This window comes from Pyrus communis, chromosome 11 (genome assembly GCF_963583255.1).
Source record: "Pyrus communis chromosome 11, drPyrComm1.1, whole genome shotgun sequence".
Classification (NCBI taxonomy): Eukaryota; Viridiplantae; Streptophyta; class Magnoliopsida; order Rosales; family Rosaceae; genus Pyrus; species Pyrus communis.
This window is the reverse complement of record NC_084813.1, coordinates 25,935,900-25,956,592: the sequence shown is the minus strand read 5'-3', so window position 1 is coordinate 25,956,592 and position 20,693 is coordinate 25,935,900. Positions and strand designations below refer to the sequence as shown.

Genomic DNA, 20,693 nt, shown 5'->3' with positions numbered 1-20,693 from the left:
AAAAAAAAAAAAAAAAATGAACACAACACACTAACTCGGACAACTCAGTTGGATATCACCTTAAGTAATTGACAAATTAGCACTATTTTATCAAAAAAAAAAAAATCTCTTTCCTTATTTAATACAAGTGGAACGATACTAGAAACGTAGAAAATCGAATTCAAAACTGTGTAAAATGAAAGTTTTTAACGGAGCTACAAGTATCATGCCACCATTACATCAATATCATCTTGATAAGTTGCTCATATTGTTGAGTTATATTCCTAGCATAAATATATCATGCTAAAATATAAACAGTTTGAATAGTTAAAATACATTACGAACTAAACTCTATAAAAAAAACGTGCGTAAAAAGTTATATAAAAAAATTGGTTTCACAAGTTCGCCCCATAATATATTCAAGAACATTTTCCGACTTAAATAATTTTGAAATAATCAAAATCAAAACAATACTTCTACAAATTTGATCAATTTTTTTAGACAGCCTCTAATCTACCATGCTCCACACACTCAAAAGCATGTGGTCAGATGTGTCCACTAAAACAATTTTCCTGTGCAATTCAGTACTCTCTTTTAAAACGGATAAGCGCCTATTAGAGCTCTCTCATAACCAAGTGTCTCTTGTCGACACTCCAACTGGGGACCCCTTCAATTGGGGACCAGTTGCGACATCCAATAAAATGGACATGGATCATTTCGGGATCTATGCATTTTAATTCCAGGGATTCATCAATTCGGATCAATGAAATTTGATCTAATAGCTAAAGTTATTATAACTTTTAAAGTGAACTTCTGTTTGTAACCATTGAATCAAATTTTAATAATCTGGATTTATAGATCCCTTAGGGGGCGTTTGTTGCGCCGGACTATCTCGGACTGGATTAACTTCAAGGACTAAGCTGGACTGGCTTAGACTAGACTAAATTGGACTAACTTAGTGAAGCGTTTGGTGCAGTATTGGACTAAGAAGCTGGATAATAACAAATTCTAATATTATATTATTTAATATATATAAATTATTAATATTTTATTATGATCTTATCTTTTTCTTCATCTTTTCCTACCATTTCCGTCCCACTCTTTTCCTCTTCTCTCATCGTCCCACCCTCTCCCTCTTTTTTTCCTCTTAGACCTCTCAATTCATGTCTCTTTCTCATTCCTGGTCAAACTCCTTATTGATTCCAATCTCTATTTCTCTGTCCTCCCTCCCTCTCTAGCAATGCGTTGTTCGAATGGAACCTCACGGCTCCAATTTTCCCGACGAGTTGCAGGTTTCCCGATGTGTTTTCCGGCCAACCCTCGTTAAATTGGATGAAGTTAGCACCGCCAAAAAATTCATCACCATCCTTAGATCGAGATCTTAGCTTTGAATGCTCGAATCTGTCATGGATTTGAAGAAGCCCAAACAGGCCGAGACTTCCAGGCCATTTTCCGGCCACATTCGACCACATTTTGGCCTCAATTCAGGTAAAATCGTAATCTTGTCACTCCCAGCTTCAATTTGGTATATTTTATATGAAAGTTGGTTGTGAAATGGATCTGAAAGAGAGTCAGAAAGTTAATGATTGCTCTAGGTGACCGGAGATGATGAGGAGTCTGTCGGGAGTGGTCGTTGAGCATGACGAGGACGAGAAAGAGAGGATAGTCTTAGCTAGTCCCATGGTTATTGGGGGGTCTCGCTAAGACCTCTTAGTGAAGGGTTTTGTCCATGCTAGTCCCATTTAGTCTCATTAATGTTAGTCCCAGCATGGAACAAACACAGTATTGGACTAATAGCTAGTCCAGTCCAATCCAGTCCAACTTAGTGAGGGCAAACAAACGCCCCCTTAATTCCCTATAATTAGGATGCATGAATCCAAAGAGCATCCATGGCCCAATTAAATAACGACTACAACGATTAAGACATGATGACAATACGCGTCTGTTAATATTTGAGTTGCTTCTGAGTTCCAACATAGGATCTAGGTCGTTGGTCTTTGGCAACGTAGGAGTTTAGATAATATGGACTTATCTGCAGATTGCTTAATTCTCAAGTGTCCAATTCTTACTACTTCCTATAACGGTGCAAACATCTTGATTCCGGGAAAAACAACTTGATTAATGAAGAAATTCTTTGGTCCACCGGGTAGATTATGTTATGCATCTAATCACACGTACAAAGATGCGGGTTTCGTAAATTCGTATTGAAAACCTACATATCACTATGACGTTATGACATGATCCACTGGCCGAATCAAAGAATTTCTTCACTTGATAGTGTGGAGCCAAAAATAATCAAGAGGCGACACGTGGATTTTTGAGTAAAAATGACAAAATTAGCCTCAAGGTACACCGGAATTCCTACACACAAGCAATGGACAATCATTCTTCAATCAAGTCAAAAATCTCCAAATAGGAATTTATTTTCAATCCTATTTCATCCATCCTCATCATATATTCTCCACAAGGTAACCCCCAAAACATTCCATTTAAAATTATGTTAATTGGTCAATTAGTAGATTTATTACCTAATTAATCTATTAATTGTCAATTAAACTACCAATTACACCCAAAAAACTCCCAATAGGCCAGTCACCTTCTCTCCCAAAGGGGGCCGGCTATGCACTATATATTCAACCTCATTTCCTCTAAAAACCTAGGTCTTGACTCTTGCTAAACGCTCAAAATTTCCCAAAACACTTTTCTCTCAAAATTCTAACTTTGGCATTGGAGGTTCCTCAGCTAAAGCCCCATCCCCATTCATCGTGGGCACGTGAGGCCTTTGGCCTTGACCAAATATGTTATTTGTTTTGTAGGTGCAATTTTGTCCAAGATCAAGAAAGAAGAAATTTGTATCCACAGATAGCATTTGTTAACGATACAATAAAAAGAAAGAAGTTTATAACTAACTTTAATATGAATGATAATTTACAACAATTTATCCAAACTAGATGAAATTAGACTCGAACTTGAGTTAAAAAAAAATTAAAAAAAAAAAAGAGAGAGAATGTTGTCAGGAACAGATGGAAATAAGGATCAATGTGGTCTTAGGATCACTCGAGTCTAGAAAATATATTTGTCAAGGTCTTTTCAGGACTCGTTGAATGATTGGTACAGGTCCTTTGTGCCTACTAAACGTTTGATGTAATGCATGCTAGGCATATCTCAATATGTTATGCCGACAACACTCGACAAATTCTTTCTGTATCACTCATCATATTGTTTCGGCATATGTCTGTGTCTGTTGACATTTGCACAAGCAGCCCGCCAAAGTGGATAAACTAATTTTTATTTTTTGCACAGTTCGCACTCTGCTCCTATCTAAAAAAAATTTGTATTTAACACTGAGATCTCTAAAATTCAAATTCTGGATCCACGACTGAACATTGTTTTGATTGCCAAGTTAGATTAATTCTTATTTCTTATAAAGAATAAGGATAAAGTCCGTTAAAAGACAGTAATTTAAAGCAATTTGCCAACGAGAAAAATAAAATAAAATAATTCATCGCATATATAAATGCAAGATGTCATTTTACCAAAAAGAAACGTCAGACCCTGCTTTAAGGAAGCCAAAGGGAAGGAGGCAGCATAGTAGTGAAGTGGGATACACCAAATTAGTGGACAAACATGATTCCTACCTTATACCTTAGTTACCAATACTGGGAGTTTTTCGTTAAAGTTTCCTAAAAGATATGGTTTAGATGAGTTGAGATCCTCTTCAGATTTCATTGTTCAAAGTCTATAAATCAGCAAATTGGACCACTCAAATTGAATTCGATGGCCCCATTAACTTATTTTGACGGCCCCCACCCACAAACCAAGGATCTAAATTTCTTTCTCTTGAACAATCCAGATTTGCTGATCCTTAGACTGGTGAAGTCGTGAGACGATCTCAACTCTGGTTCAGATGATCCAGCATTATATACAAAAAATTATCTTTTTTATATTCTTTTTACTTTAAATACAATGGAATCCAGATATTAATCTTCTAATTAACTTCCACCACATATTCCTGGAAAGGTTGTAAAGGTTTCCACCAATAATCCTTCTGGCACTTCAAGATGATGATTAATTAGCATCTAATCTATATTACTATATTCAAATCACTAATTTGCTGCACGCAAAATGCTAGCAAGACCATGTTTACCGATGTCATCTCTCTAGCATTACAGTTTTTTTTTGAGAAGATCTAGCATTACAGTTTTCGACACAAGGAAGAAGTTTATCCGCGTTGTAAGTAGGAAACGAACTGAATTTTTTACGAGTTGGGTGTATTTGTTGCAATGCAATCATGGGAAGTATACAGAGACGAATGAACAAAAAGCAACAGAAACTACATACTTGTTGTTTTGTGTAACAAATACCTTGTTGTTTTGTGTCTTTACAGCGTATATTTCCTCGCTACAAATGTTTTTGCATCGAGTGCGAAATTTCTGAACCTTTAAGAAACTTGGCTGGAAGTGTTTCTGCCTTGCACATTCCCCTTTCTCTCTGGTGGCCGTTCGCCTAAGAGTCTTACATCAATGTTAGCTCCGGATTCCAGTGAGGACTGAACCACTGTGTCATAAGCTTTTGAAGAGAGGGCAAGGCGTTGAGTTCGAGCTCTCAAATATAGCTCATATGCAAGTCTCGGCTTCCCTTCGTTTGCGAGAGCCTCAATCATCATTTCGTATGTGACATGGTTTGGAGGGATATTCTGAGCTTTCATGCGCTCAAACCATTCGTATGCAGCACTGCTAAAACCGTTTCTTGCAAACCCACTGATAATGGCATTGTATGTGACAACAGTTGGCTCAATGCCTGCTGAAACCATGTCATTGATGATGGTTTCTACCATGTTAGGTTTTCCATGGCCACTGAAAATCGAAGCCATAGTTGTGTAGGCGTACAGGTTTGGTTTCAGACCAACCTTAAGCATATGTTCCCACACCTGACGGGCCTCATCATATCGCTTTCCCTTCTCAAGGGCACTAAGCAATGCCCCGTAAGAAAGGATTGTGGGTTTCTGACCTTGCTCCACCATTCTCTTGAAAATTTTGACATCAGCAGAAGTTTCAGCCGCCTTGGAACAGGCAATAAGAACTGCATTCCATTCCTTACTTCTCGGTTTAAGTCCTTTCTCTTCCATCTTGTTGAGCAACCTGACACCCCATTTCCAAATTGCTCTTTTTCGAGCTGCACTTAGAAGAACATTAAAGTGAGATACTATCAATTCATAAGACATGTTATTTGGCTGCGGCCCCTTGTCCAACATATCCTCATAAATCTCCAAAGCTGCCCACCATTTCTTTGCCTTCCCCATCAACCAAATTGTATGGTTACACACGGCTAAACTTATGTCAGAATGCTTTTCTCTTATCCTACTATACAAATCTTTAGCTACAATATAATGTTCTTCACGGGTACAAGCCCACAAAAGGCGCTCGTGCTCCGCCCTTCCAAGTGGAACCTCAGCAATATCCATCTCTGTTAGCAGTTTTAGCACATTGATTGTTAAGTTATCATCCCTCACAAGCCACCGCCGTATCACTTGGTAGCAAACGCGTTTTGTAAAGTTCTCAAGCTTCACAAACTCTTGTTCCCAGTCTACATCAGCATATTTACCTATATGACCTTTACGATACTTTTCTCTAAAATCAACAAAGAACTTTAAAGCTCCATTCCCATCTTGCATTCTTTGATAAGCCAACAATGCTGTGGAATACGATACGGGAGATGGAGTCATGCCTTTTTCTTGAATCTCCTCAATAACATGAAGGGCCTCCGTACTTAGTCCTCGTTCAATGTAAATCGCCATTTTAGTGTTGTAAGTTACAACATTCGGTGCCACCCCTTCCCTAGTCATATCATTCAAGACTCTGTCCATTTCTCCGAATTGTCCAGATTGCTTCACTGCACCCAAAAGACTGTTATATATGAATAAGTTTGGAGCAATAAAACCATTAGTTTCTTCCTTCTTCCTCTTAAGCCATTCGACAGTAGCGAAAGCAGAATCCATCAGTCTGTCTCTTCCGAAACCCCTAATGATCGATGAGAATACTTGAAGGGGCAAATCACCCTTGTCCTTAAGAACCTCTTCAACATCATCAGCTGTTTTCGCAAACTGTAAGCTCAGCGCCAGTGCACGCACGTCAATCTTTTCATTTCTCTGTTCCCAATCACCTCCTTGACCGCCTACCCCTACTTCATCACCATCATTACCATCACCGCCCTTCCTTCCGTCCACATTTCGATGATCAACACCACCCTCACTCTCGCATTCACCTGACAACCTATGTTCCGAGGTCGATTCCCGCACAACAACCTCATTCCCAATTGCTTGCTCCTCCAATGCCCATGCTACCACAAAAGAACAGCCAAATGAACCCTTGTTCGGCTCACAAAATCGAGCAAGTTTAAGTCTAGAGTGCCCAGAGAAGCAACCACATCCGAAACCAAACTTTCGGCTTCCATTGAAACCCTCACTTCCAAGTAAAACATCAGCATTTCCTCCATTACAAACAGGAAGACAAACAACTCCATTATTTTTTCTCCTACTCCTAGTTCTAAATTTACAAGAAGGACCAAATTCAAATCCCACCTGGGGTACTTCCCAAGTGATTAAAGCTTGCATTTTTCCAGATATTTACAAGAAATTATAACAACCCAGGATAGAAATTCCTCTGAAATTATATAATTTCCAGCAAATTTTGCATTTTTACAGAATTCCCAGCTACTGCAAGAGATGGGGACATACCTGAACTCCAGATTGAAAAGTAGAGCCAGATAAATTTGTATGTTTTTGAAGCTTTTAGTGGAAGTGCTTATTAAAAGCCAGTGAATTTCTGAAGTGGGTTTGATTTCATTTCGCAGTGGTCAGTGGTCAGTGGTGCCGTGGTTCTCTCACAGCCATTCAATTGAAATGCAATCAGTGTGAGCTATAAAAATTGGTAAAAAAAAAAACAACAGGAAAAGGTTGGGGAATATTATTTATTGGGCCCAATGTTTTTCAGAAAGTGGCCCAATATTGTTATATTTGAACTTGGGCCTAATCTTTCTATGACATTGAACCTATTATAAAACACTTAGTAAATATCATCTTTGCAAAAATTAATAAACTATTAGTTTGTTTAGTCATATCAAACTATATAAAACAGATAAATGGATTCGGTAAAAGAATTATAAACCACCAATTTATTTACTATAATTAATTAACTAAGTGACCTTATTTTTAATTAATTTTTTATGAAAATGGTATTTACAAAGTGATTTATAATATGAATGACTCAATAATAAGCGAAGTTCCATAAATCAACCACATTGCATTTTGAGGAGGAACTATCCAAAGATAGAGTTGAATATCTGCAAAAATGTTGGTGCATTGATCATTTCATAAACTATATATATGAACTTGAGACCAACCCATATGCCAATTTTCTTATGGTTTCTTTTCTCTTCTATTCTTTTATATACTTTTCAATTATATTCTTCCCAAAGTTTTCTTTTAATACTTTTGATCTGATAGAAAAGGGACCACCTCGTCCGGTTTCTATGAGGTTCTAGATCACCAAGAAAAATAAAAACTATATTTTTTTCGCTTTAAAAAATATCTGTTGGTGATTTTCTTTGCGGTAGTTTATTTTTTCAGAACCAGAAAAGAAAAAGCATTTCAATTTCCTTTTGGTCACCATCGTGCGATATATCATATTCAAAAATTAAATATGGGATTAGCTGTGTGAAATATGGGTCTATAATCCATCCTAACTGCTGGGCCATCCGGTAATGATTAAAAAAATAAAACTAGTTGAGGTTATTATTCATGGGAAGCAAAATAAAATATGGATTAATAATGTGCATATGGTCCTAACAAAACAAGGACACCTTTCTTTTTTTCCTGTTAAAATATGTTAATAATGCAAAAACAAGAAGGGGTGGTGTCAGTGATTGTATGATAATGTTTGGAAAAATAAATAGTATTAAATAGCAAGCAACCCATGCCAATTGCCATGCATGGAAGCAGGGAAGAAACTGATCTATAATTGTGTGGTAATTGGATTTTTTTTTATTTTTTATTCTAAGAAACAATATTATCTAAATTAAAAGAAGAGTTGGACTTAATATCACAATGAACTAGCAATAATATATGATAATTGGAATTAAATCACCTTGATGGATGCGCATAAAATCTCTTAGCTATATCTAATCTTCCCATCGGCATGCCAAACAAGAAGAAAATCTGATGGGGTGCGTGAAAGAATCAATCTTGTGCTACACATCACTTTTTGTATTTTTGCATGAGCATATATAGCTTGCTCGATTTCACAGCTCTGATACTATTATATGATCGATTTAACAAACAATCATATATTCCTTAAAAGTACACATTGAAATGATAAAGATTTTGAGAGATGTATATGTGTATATAATCTCTCAAAATCTTTATCATTTCAATGTGTACTTTTAAGGAATATATGATTTTTTGTTAAATCAATCATATAACAGTATCAATTAACTTAATATTATTGTAAATTGCACATCTGAGTGCAACAAAGTTAGCTGAAACAGTGTTCTCTTCTTTTTCACGTAAGTTTTAATCTCCGTTTTCGTTATATATATATATTAGATTAAAAATTCACTCAATTAAAAGAAAATATCATTGTGATTAGTGAACAAATAATATACCAAAAAGAAGAATACATCAGATTGTACTATGTGAAAATTTAATGAGCGATGATTATCGCATGACATTACTAAATACTAATTCACATGTTTAAATATAACTTGTGCTGTGATACGAGAGAGTGAATTGTTTACCGTAACACTACGTGAGGTTCGATTTCTGATAATTAAGAAATTTGAAAAAGCAAAGATACAAGTCATGACCAAATGGTCACTTGAAACGGTGCCTTTTAGCCCATACGAGGATGCTACAAATTCATGGTATATATTTGCATGATTTGATGGTTATCTAAAGTCCAAAACCTATGCGTTCCATGTAATATATTTCTTCTTCCACGATCAACATGTGGGGTGTCAAACCTTATGCATGCAAATTTGTTTCTCTTATCCGACTTCCACCATGTGCTAGTATGGACACCAGTTTGTCACTTTCGTGAATGTTCACAAAACTTAATAATGATTATCAAAGTTGATTAGAAAATTACAAAAACAATAAGCTTAATTAGCAACTCCATAACCACTGCAGCTGACAGTTGGCTCGCACGGTAACGAAGTAGGTTATCGATGATTAATTAGCAAATCTTCGTTTTGTTAGGGCTACTTATCCATGAGTTTAGGAAGATTAAAAAAAATTTAGGTTTAGCAGCAGGGATGGATGTACATTAGGACCACCCGGAGTTTGAAAAATATACATATGAAGTTCTTTCGAGGACACCTTGAATGTTTGGTAGGTTCTTTTTGTGTCTACCAAGTGTTTCATGTAATATATGCTAGTCATATCTTGATTAGTTGCGTCGAAAAATTATCTCGATATCACTCATCAATTGCTTCCGCATAAGTCGATATTTGTTGACATGTGTGGAACATAGTTTAGTTCGAATCTTGAATCTGTCACTTGTGAGCAATACATTCTGAATTTGACGATGAAGAATTCTAAGTTCAACACATCTAAACATGGTGGAAAGAAAGGGAAGGGAGAGAATATACGTATTGTTTAAGCTCTCTCCCATGTGGTTTGATGCCCTAGAGAGATAGCCAACCACCCATAAGAAAAATGTAAACCCAAAAGAAAGCTTAAGCACCAACCTAACCTAACTGATCTAAATTGGATTTAAGAGATCTATTAATTGGATTTTGACATGCTAAAACGTATATTGGATGCTGATTTTTAATTTAGATCATATATAGCTCTGAATAAATCATGAACTTAATTAGTCAGGACCTGTCTGAAAGTGTTTACGCAAGAAACTTTTCTGTTTTTAAGCGCTTTTGTACAAAAGTTGAATATGTAGAACTCTTCTAAGAACAAGGTTAAACAAGCCATTATTTATAGAAATGAGGTCTCACATACTCATACCACAATTCGTGACACTTTAATAAATCATGATCAGATGTCTATAACTCCAATATTTTTTGATCAATCATTTTTTCATAAAATCTCCCTCACACCGTCCAAATTCTCGAAAAATACCACAAAATTATTTCTAAACTATCAAAGGATCATATACATTTCTTGAAAGACAAATTAATTGAGCAATTGATTTTGTATTTGGCCCGCCAATTAAGCAACCGTGTTCCTAAGCACCCACCCCCATGTGCACTTGGCCTTCCATAAAATAAGCAAAGAGAAGCCATGCTCATAGAGTCATATTGTCCCCCTTGTGGCATCCTCTCATTGGCCGACCAGTCTTACTTTTTGCAACACTCCGGGCGGCTTGTATTTTATTGATGTCGTTATTATATTTTGCCCTGGTTAATATAATGCACATTTGCCTAATTATTACTTGTATATATTAAGTTGCCAACTCCAACACTCTCAACTACCCATTTCCTTTCATTTCTCCTGAGCAGTTTGAGTAGTTGAGAGAAAAAGCACAACAGAAGTGCTTGTAAAAAAAGCAGAGAAAATTTGAAAAATGATTAAGCTGAGGTCAAACAGGTTTTGCAGAAGCTTTAGCAGTTGCAAGCTCATCAGCAGCAGCAATAGTAAAAGCAAGAGTAAAGCTGCTGATCAAAAGGAGCTTGGAGGAGGCAATATTATTAGCAATGGTGAAATCAAATGGGAGCGTCGACCGGGAGGCATGCTTGTTCAGACCAGGGAGACGGCGGCTGAAAGCCATGCCGGAGAAGGCATGATCACGGTTCGAGTGTCATCTGTGTCTCATTTCCATGATATCTCCATTGAAGCCACTTCCACATTTGGTAATTAAGCCTTCTTTCACATTATTTAGCGAAACTTACCTAAACGGGGTATCACTGTTGTCTGTAGTGGTAGTTATAATGAATCACGCACTATCATATGTTTTAAATTCTCATATAGCAGTGCGTGATTAACTTTAGATACTGTTACAATGACATCGCTAGGACTGTTCTTTTCTCTATATATGAGCCATAAATGCAAATAATCAAGTCCTTATTGGCTTTGATTCATTTGTTCCCTGCAGGCGAATTAAAGATGATATTGTCACTGGTGACCGGTATGGAGGCAAGAGAGCAAAGACTTCTTTACAAAGGAAAACAAAGAGAGGATGGGGAATATTTACACATGGTTGGAGTTAGAGACAAGGAGAAAGTGCTTCTGCTCCAAGATCCAGCTATCAAGGAATTGAAGCTTCTTCATGGAACTGGAACTTCTACGACTTGTCGTTCAATTCGTGTTTGAGAAATTGAAAATCATGAGATTATCTTTAATTAATCTCTGTTCATTACTAACCGAGAAAGTTTAATATGCCTTCCTCTCATGGAGAAAAATGACAAAGAGGGCAGCTGCACACTTAATTAATAGAACCAAAATGTAAAGATGTCTCATGTTTTTGTAACATGTCTTATGATTGATGTGATCGATGATCCTTCTGAAGTTTTTCTCCCTCTCATGACTTGGCTAGCTAGATTATCTAGGGACTTTAATTTCATGTACCATTTTGTGTGGGTTGGAGCTTTCTGCAACTAAAAATTGTAAGTTGCTGAATGCTGATGCATGTCCTTGAAAGCTTTGTAATGACTGAAGGCATAAACTCTGCTAATGTTTATAAAAAAATGATATGTTGATTCCACTTTCTTTCTTTTCCTCATTGTAAAAATGTAGGATATTGGTCCATTTGGTTTTGCCAAAGGACGATCAAAGGTTTCAAAATTGTGATGCTTTCTATGTTTCAACTTTCAATTGCATTGTATATTCACCCGCGCGTGCACGCCGGCACAAAAGCTAAAGCTAAGCTAAAATGTGCTTTTAAAAGTATGCTAAGGAGATCCTCTAAAATATGACTATGTATGAATTCTCTGTCATCTTACAATTTAAAGTTAATTCTCATGTCATGATTATAAAACACCGTGCCAAAAAAACGAGATGCAGAGAATTCCACTTTTAAAAGCCTCATCAACATCTTTCTAAAAGTAGAGAAATTCTTGAGTCCAATAAATTGATCATGTTACCTGTATGACCTCAATATTGGAAGAGTTATGCTTTGTGAGTAGGTGGATGGATGACGTGGATCATTTGTTAAACTTAATAATTGTAAAGCAATTAAGAAAGGATTTGCATAAAACTAGAATATCCTTATATTGTTTCAAGCCAATCATGTGTTGCTATGCAATAAAATTAAAACCCATATGAGTTTGGAATGCCAAAGTGTCGGTATCGTTTTTTTATCACAAGTCTCCCCCCACAAATTGAGATATTTAATTGTAACAACTAAAAAGTGAAGGGTAATGCTAGAAAGATTAAATTTTGAAAACTAAATGATATGAAAGTTGACGATTGAATTATTATTTAAGTGTTTATTAGCATGCTGATTTTTTATTGGAAATACATAATTTAATTTGCCAATTTAATCTGCAAACTTAATCTGTCTACCATTACTCAAGAATAAAAGAATTTTGAACTCGGATAAAATTTAACACTTTATTCATTAAAATATTACGGCGCATGCAGATGCTTAATTACTTAAGTGGGGTTTAATTACAGATCAAATAAGTGAGTGCACGAGTACAACGTACGCTCAAAGTTCAATTAACAAAATGCAGGGCAACTAACTGGTCCCATGCCACTGTGACAGTCGTTAGGCCGAATTCTAGGAAGACATTCTGTTTGTGCCACAACTGAATAGGGAAACAACTTCATAAGCTTTTGGCTTTTGGCAAGTGGCCGGCAGCAAAAGCACAATGATTTTCCAAACCAAACTTGTTCAAATGTTGTATTTGAATTTTAAACCTTTTGTTTACTTTCTTTTAGACGGGATTATTGTTTAGACAAATCCCTACGGTTTGCTCCATCCATGTCCCAACGCTTTAATTCAACCAGAAACATAGACCCTAAATAATTGATTCCACGGTTTGATTTATATTCGATATAAACACGGCAATTAAACATGCACAAACTATCACATTTTATTAAAAACCACATATGATATGCAGACTTAGACGTAGCTAAGTTCATTAAAACAGTAAAACTTCTCTCTCTAAATTAAAGTTCAACCGAAAACAAGAAAATCACGCTTGCTTACCACACACGAAACATTTTATTATCACACTTTGTCACATGATTATTTGTGAAACTATCGTTTAGTTAATTTCCTTCAATCTGAATAACCTTCTTTGGAGGTTTTTGAACTTCATGCTTGGGAATAGTGACCTTTAGAACCCCATTCTCCATAGATGCCTTAACTTCATCTGTCTTGGCATTTTCCGGCAGCCGGAACCTCCTTAGGAACTTGCCCCGGAAACGTTCGACACGGTGAAACCTATCTTTACGATCCTTACTCTTCTCATCTTTTTCTTCTTCATTCCTCTCGCCACTTATCTGGAGCACTCTTCCATCAGTAACCTCCACCTTGACCTCCTCCTTCTTCAGCCCCGGAAGGTCGAAAACAAACACATGGGCGTCTAGGGTTTCCTTCCAGTCAGTTGGGGTGTTGAGGACAGGACACTTGTTGACCATGGAGAGAAATGGGTCGAATATTTCATCGCCAAACACTTGGGAAATGAGTGACATTTTGTATGATTAGCAAAGGCTAAGATCGATGATTAGGAAGAGATTAGTTTGCTGGTGTTGCTGATTAATTTGGTTGCAGGAGAGATTTATATATATATGGAGTTATGGAGTTGGATGGATGCGTCTTGAACTTTCTAATTACTAGTATATAGTTATCTTCGGATTTTTATTAAAGATAACATGTTCTACGATGTTCGATCAATGAGTAGGTGAATTGCTTGAACATTCTATCGGCTACTAGAACATGCATGAACGTCACTTTCTAAATGTTGGGCTCTAACGAAATCATTGGGCTGAAAAAAGAGATAAAGCCCACATTTTGGGGATGACATTTGTTTTACAAGACGATATCCTTTTTTATTTTTTGTTTTTCTCTTTTCTTTGATACAAAGATATAATTACAGTAAGACCTAAGAAATAAATTGGTTTTCAATTTATAATTGATGAGATTCGAATTTAAAATTTCTCCTTACAAGTGAAGATGAATATTACTGATCATAATATTATATGACTATTAGACGGTATTCTTATTTTAGTTCATAGAAGATTTCGAACTTAAAGGAAAGGAACGAACATACTATATGAGCCAATTGACGGAATTCACGTTTGGAGCGACTTTAAAAGGCTGTAGTTGGTAGTTGCACATGATTGATCTAAAGAAGTGGGGAAAAGGCATTGTTGTACTATTGGAGATGCATTTTGCTAGGTGAGTGAATGATGAACATGTTTCAAAACATAGAGGCATACATAGAGGGTTGCAGGAGTACTATTTTCTGGTGCCAATATAGCAGCCTCACCATGTTTCCTCCAAAGATATATATATCCTAAATCAAAACCATTCATCTCTACATCAAACGTTACAAATTGAACCCGAAAAACAGGAGAGGAGGGGGAAGGGTATATGGAACGTGCCCAGCAACCTCTTGAATGTATAAATTATTTGAGCTAGCTAGCTCCAAATTAAACGATCGATGGTCTTCTTGTTGTTGACAGAAGATAGAGAGTACAAATGAACATACTCAAGAAAACGCTCGTGTTGCGCAGTTTTGTGCTCTCTTTTCTTCTGTCAACTTATGATCTTCCACTTCCAGTTCCAGCTGATAAAATTCTACAGCACTATTGGTCATCTTATTCTTATAAATATCCACACCAATTAAGGTAAGGAACCCATCTTATGAAGTTCACGATTTCGCCCCTTTTTTGCTTCAGAACACGAAGGTCCTATGCGGTAAATACATGGTCCTTGCGGGAGCCATATCATCTCATTGTTTCTTCAGTGCAACGAAATTCCTGCTAAGAAGGAGCTCGTGGTCATGGTTCACGGAATATTTGAGAAATTATCCATCTCACAAACATAGCTACATAAAACTGCAATATTTACACGTTAATTAACGTCTGATTGATTCTCAGATATATCATCTTTTTGTGTATGTGATTTGTGCATATATTTTTACGCAAGAAGCATACTACTTATCATTCCCTCTTCCCAGTAACGTGAGTGACAAGCAAAGCAGGAAAGAAATTAGGGAAAGGAAAACATCCGCATGCACTGGATATCTAACTCAAAACACCAAAAACCATGCCTATCTCCATCCTCTTGGTAAGTTGTGCAGGTCAGATCGAAACCAGACGTTCAAAACGCGCGTTAATTCAATCTCTCTTCACGAATCGACCCTGCAACATAGATATATGGAACGATTAATACGAAATTAGTCATCTGAATTAATTACAGAACATATATAGCACACTTGGTTGTGATGAGAGATTAAGAGTACCTTCATACGGGGTCGTTTTTCGGCATTGAGCTTTCGGACTTGGTATCGGATCCGCTTGGAGTAGAGCCGGTTATGCCTCTTTTCCTTGTATCTCAACACACTGGCCAGTCTTTGCTCCATCTTCATTTTCAAGCTGCCGTCCTCTTCCGGGACTCTCCATAACTTCCCACCTGACCCCTGAACAAGTCCCATGCATTTCAGGTTACAACCCAACAGATGGAACTTCAATATTTAATTAATGCTTAATTGAATTATCAGTCCCGTGGTGTTAAGAGTAGTCGAAAGGCAGTCCTTGTGGTAAAAACAATTAGGACACTGTGGCGAAGTATGTTAGGTTTTGGGTCCAAAATTGAAAATTTCGTTAACTTTCTGTTAATTATTAGTAAATTAGCCTCACATGTATGACTAAAAAGATAAAGTTAGTATCATTTGTGAGTCTCACATGTTAACAATTAACCGAGATTTACGTTTTACTCCACTTACTAATAATTAACAGTAAGTTAACAGAACTTTTAATTTTGGATTAAAATCCTAACAGATATCACCACAGGGATTTAAATCCTAATTGTTTTTTACCTCATGGGTATCTTTCAACTATACTACCACAATGGGAACTATTAATACAGTTAGGCCTTTAATTAATTTTTAATTTGATCAAAACAAATATTTAATTCACTACCAAGACAATATAATGTTTATTTTTAACCGAAGTGATTGAATGTTTCATTACCAAGAACATCCAAATGCAAAAAGTGTCAAATACACGAGACCAATTATTTGATCTGAAGATATTTCACACAAAATACAAATGGTACCATTCAAATATAAAGTCCTAGATGAGACCGACCAAAAAGGATCCTCGCAGGATTCTAGGAATTCAGTAATCTCATCAGTTTATCGTATATCGTGCAGTTAGAAATAATTTTAAAATTTAAAATTTAAAATTAAATATAAATAGTATCTAATGAAAATTGACTGCACGATATATATGATGAACAGGTGAAATCACTGAATTCTTAGCATCCTAAGAAAGGGATCCGAGGATCCTTTTTCCGAGACCGACAATATTGATTTCCCACATACAATTTTTAATTGATGATTAAAAAAAATAAACTGTTAGGATTATGACATTTGCATTATTAAACTAAAGTCAATCACAATTTATATTTCACAAACATAGTCAATGAAGTTAATTTGAAGGTGAAATTACACATAAGGTTAAACAAAATGAATGCACCGATCAACGAAAAAGGGCAAGAAGTCAAAAAATTTCTTACATCGGGAGTACTGCTGTTATGATCGAGCTGAAAAAGCTGATGATCCTGCTGATGCATCGAGTCAGGTACAGTTTGTGGGGAATCTCCTCCATCAATGTACAGTGGTCCCTTGTCGGACCAAGCATTCAATATCTCCTCATAATCCAGCTTCAACGCCAACGACAACCCCTTGCCGTCGCAGCTCCACCGTCGATGACCAACATCCCGAACATCTTCCCCGCTGCGTGTACCAGTAGTACTCGTCGTCGAGCTAGCCAAGCAGTCCTCCTCTCTCTGCCCCTCCACCAACTCCGAGAAACACACCCACTTCTCCACGCTTGTCTCCCTCTCTCTGCTCCTCATCGCCGTCCGTACAATGTCACGCTCTGTTTCTTCTCTATACTCATCCCGTCCCCTGTAGTAGGAAAAGGACTCTGCTTCCTCCAGATCGGATGACATTGTCGACGTGGTGGCGGTGGCGGCGGTGGCGGTGGTGGCGGTGGAGGTTAGGAGGCCCTTGAGAGTGGCGCTGCCGTCAGACTCGAACAGCAAGGCCACGTTCTCGTCCTGTTGCATGTACCCTTTATCTTCAAAATCATTCTCGACCCGATTTTCCGGGTGCAGCGGAAAAAGGTTGAGCTGGGGGCGGCGGCGGCGGCGTTGGCGGCGTTGGCGGTGGTGGGTCTTGGCCGTCGTTGATGTAACTTTGTTGGGTGCTCTGTAACTTTGTCCGTTATCTTCGGAGATGAGGTGGGATCGGAGACTTAAAAACTTGGGTTTTCTGGTTTTTGTTCTGAATTTCCGAGCTGCTAAATGTTTAATCAGTTCGTCTTCTTCTTCATCATCTTCTTCTTTCTTGATCATATCATCAATCATGGAGCTCCTCTGCACATGATCTTCGTGACCAGAAGGACTCTTCTTGTTGCACATATCTCTCTCTCTCTCTCTCAAGTCTCTTGCTTTCTCTCTCTCAACTTTCTTGCTTTCTCTGTTCACTGATAAATCGATTAAATTAATCGCGAAAAGGTTAGAAAAAGAAATTGGAATGTATATTTTGGGGAGAGGCAGAGGAAGCGGAGGAAGAGCTCAGATTTTGACTCATTGGGAAAAGGTAATATTGATCATCAGTCCCGTAGAGATGATGATGCTGATGCATTTGCTTTATGACACGTGGGAGGTGGTGATTGGGTGGAGGGGTGGATTGTGCTTTGTTATCCAGATTACGTTTTGCTGTAGATGATGTGATGATGACTGAGCTTTGATAATTCAACGATGGATCGAGTTGTGTAAAATTTTCCCCTAATGTGTTTAACTAGTAATTGTTTAGTTTCATCGTTGCACTGTCATGTAATGTTAAAAGTTTTTAAATGTGTAATATATTTATGTTAACATTTTTGTACAAAATAATTGCACTGCCACGTAATGTTAAAAGTTTTTAAATGTGTAATATAGTAACACCTTCGTACAAAAGTAGGTCAACTTCATCACATCAGTCATTAACAAACCAACTTTTTTTGAGAATCTCTCTATTCGTAGACAACCTCTCACAAGCGTATATCTTGCAATTGAGTTTTACCTAAGCTTTACGATTGATTTGGTCAAGCTGATTAATTGAGTTTAACTTATGCTTTACGAATGATATGGTCAAGCTGATTTGCTGAAATTTTCTCATGCCATACACCTATATAACACATAAGTTAGTAAAATTAAATGACGTTTAATTTTGCGCTCGCATTAAAATTTATTTCCAATGCAAGATTTGTTGTTGGGGACCAAATGTCATCCATGAGAGGCCATATTGGATTGAATAATGGGGCACTGTGAAGTGGTCTTGCTGGGCTCTTTCATGTGCCTTTGATCAATGCTATAGTCTAGTACTCATGGGATAGTTGTGCCTTGTGCCATCTCCAACTCCAAAGGACATTTTCATTTAAGTCCTCGATCAGATCCATCATCCTTGTAGTTTAAAGAGCCCACAAGTCTAATCAACATGGAGCCACAATTCAAGTATCATTCAACTGATCATTGGGAAAGTGTCGATAACTAATTAAAAAGTGTTGATATAATAGTGTTATTTAGGGGACAAATTGCAATAATGATAATTTCTAATAAAGATGAGTTCCGCATACAATGTTGTTGTATTCAGTCTCAATCATTGATTAATTTGAACTAGTATTCGACTTTGGTTTAGACTAGATAACATGAAACTGAATTAAGTATGATTACAGGTTGTTGCTATTGGCGCTTTAAAACTATCATCATGCACTTTTCCTAGATAAAATTTTCGTTGTGTTTTTATAAATGTGGAGTGCATAATGATTTTTTAGTGCCAATAATAGCTTATTGATTAAATTGTTCAATCAAATTAAAATATGAAGGAGTGTTGATATGATATGATTAATATTATGTTTGGACATACAAAACTGATCAAATTGTTGATTGCCTAATACAGATGAGTCACGCATATAATAATAGGACTCGCTTGTATTAGAGATACAATCAATAATATGGCCAATTTTGCATAATTAAATGACCTTATTTCGCATATTTTTGTGGGACAATGAATTTTCCTGGATCAAAGTAAGGCATATTGGAATACTAGTACCTTAGAAGTCCGGTCATAGACGCAATGGCTCCAACCATTTTCAAATCTTTAGTCAAAATAGAAAAAAGTTGCAAGCAGAGGTAGGAATTTCCACATGTTTTCCTCTTACTTGTTTGGCACAGTGGAGGGAATGCCAAGAGAAACGACCCACAAGCCATAAGTTAACACAAGAAAGGGAGGTGAATTGTCTGCCCTCCCATTTTCATACTTTTCTCATGCCCTTTTATGATGTGTAGTTACGATTAAGCCACGTTAACATTTTATATTACTTTTTTTATAGAAATAATAAAATAAAAAGTAATAAGAATATAAAATGTTAACGTGGCTTAATCATGACCACACAAACAGAAAAGCATGAAAAGATTATGAAAATGGGAGGGCACACGATCCATCTCGACAAGAAAGTGCTAGAATCTGGGCTTTTGGCAGGCCCCTCTGGCCTCTGGTCTCTGAAAAAGCTTATGCATTGTTTTTGTGGGTGGGGTCTCTCACTGAAAAAAGTCTTTGCACAAACACACGTGAATAGATTGCTCCCAATTTTCACAACAAGAAATATTACGAAGGATTTTTTTTATGCCGAGAACATCTAGTACACTAAGTGTAATATTGCAATAAGAAATTTTTTAATCTTATGATAGAGTTTTTAGTGTGCCTATGCCGGTAATAAGATCCAATATATCAAATAAAACAACACAATTGGTTCGAAAGTAAAAAAAATTCAACCACTTGTATTATTACATTTAGTATATCCGGCCTACAAAATAATTTCTCAAATATGGCATCACCATCACGACCCAAAACGCTCATATGATTCATTTTATTGAAATTACTATTTTGGGTTCGGGTATGTCACATCATCCGAGTGTCGGTGGGAATGGGATTCCCATTGTGGTATTTTACTTTTGTTTTTGCTTTTTATTTTGCTATTTTTGTTTGGGCTTGTAACTTAATGTAGATAAGGCACCAAGTGGATTCTTCTTTTGGCGAAACTAGACTTCTTATTTCTTACGGGTCCAACCCAAATATGTAAACCAAAACAATCATATTTCTTAGAGGGAAACAAGTTAGAGCGAATGTGTTATCATTTCTGTATTTAAGTTCGAATTTAAGTACATAAGAATCCACTGGCCAAGTAGCACCTGGATTAGGTTAAATTTCTATTAATTTCCTTTCTATTAGTTACTTCTTGACCATTAATGGATTTCTTATGTTGGGCAGCCATAAGAACTAACAGCATCCTATAACCTATAACCTTAAGTGGATGAATAAATATTTTTAATTATTACTTGAGCTACAAACGGTGCAGCTGGTGATCATGATATGGAGAAAATTTTCATTGTGACGAAAAAACGGATAATATATCACGTGTTTTTATGTAAATAGTGAGAAATTTTATTTTTTAAGTTATTAATTTTTTAATACACATATCC

At 36.6% G+C, this 20,693-nt stretch overlaps 4 protein-coding genes across 4 annotated transcripts; 1 reads left to right on the top strand and 3 right to left on the bottom strand.

Annotated features, from left to right (window-relative positions):
- Positions 1–4,253: 4,253 nt before the first annotated feature.
- LOC137708577 (protein LOW PHOTOSYNTHETIC EFFICIENCY 1, chloroplastic-like) lies at positions 4,254–6,853 on the bottom strand. The gene has a single exon (XM_068447690.1). It carries the CDS (start codon positions 6,590–6,592, stop codon positions 4,421–4,423), a length of 2,172 nt encoding a protein of 723 aa, XP_068303791.1. The 5' UTR covers positions 6,593–6,853; the 3' UTR covers positions 4,254–4,420.
- Positions 6,854–10,480: 3,627 nt separating this feature from the next.
- On the top strand, positions 10,481–11,663 carry LOC137749288 (BAG family molecular chaperone regulator 2-like). The gene is made up of 2 exons (XM_068489387.1): positions 10,481–10,839; positions 11,082–11,663. The coding sequence occupies exons 1-2, from the start codon at positions 10,554–10,556 to the stop codon at positions 11,297–11,299; spliced, it is 504 nt and encodes a 167-aa protein (XP_068345488.1). The 5' UTR covers positions 10,481–10,553; the 3' UTR covers positions 11,300–11,663.
- A 1,513-nt stretch (positions 11,664–13,176) lies between these two features.
- On the bottom strand, positions 13,177–13,655 carry LOC137709531 (17.8 kDa class I heat shock protein-like). Its single transcript, XM_068448617.1, has one exon. The coding sequence runs from the start codon at positions 13,625–13,627 to the stop codon at positions 13,202–13,204; it is 426 nt and encodes a 141-aa protein (XP_068304718.1). The 5' UTR covers positions 13,628–13,655; the 3' UTR covers positions 13,177–13,201.
- Positions 13,656–14,971: 1,316 nt separating this feature from the next.
- On the bottom strand, positions 14,972–17,727 carry LOC137708538 (uncharacterized). The gene is made up of 3 exons (XM_068447638.1): positions 16,680–17,727; positions 15,403–15,579; positions 14,972–15,301 (listed from the first exon to the last, which is right to left on the bottom strand). Exons 1-3 carry the CDS (start codon positions 17,586–17,588, stop codon positions 15,278–15,280), a joined length of 1,110 nt encoding a protein of 369 aa, XP_068303739.1. The 5' UTR covers positions 17,589–17,727; the 3' UTR covers positions 14,972–15,277.
- Positions 17,728–20,693: the final 2,966 nt, after the last annotated feature.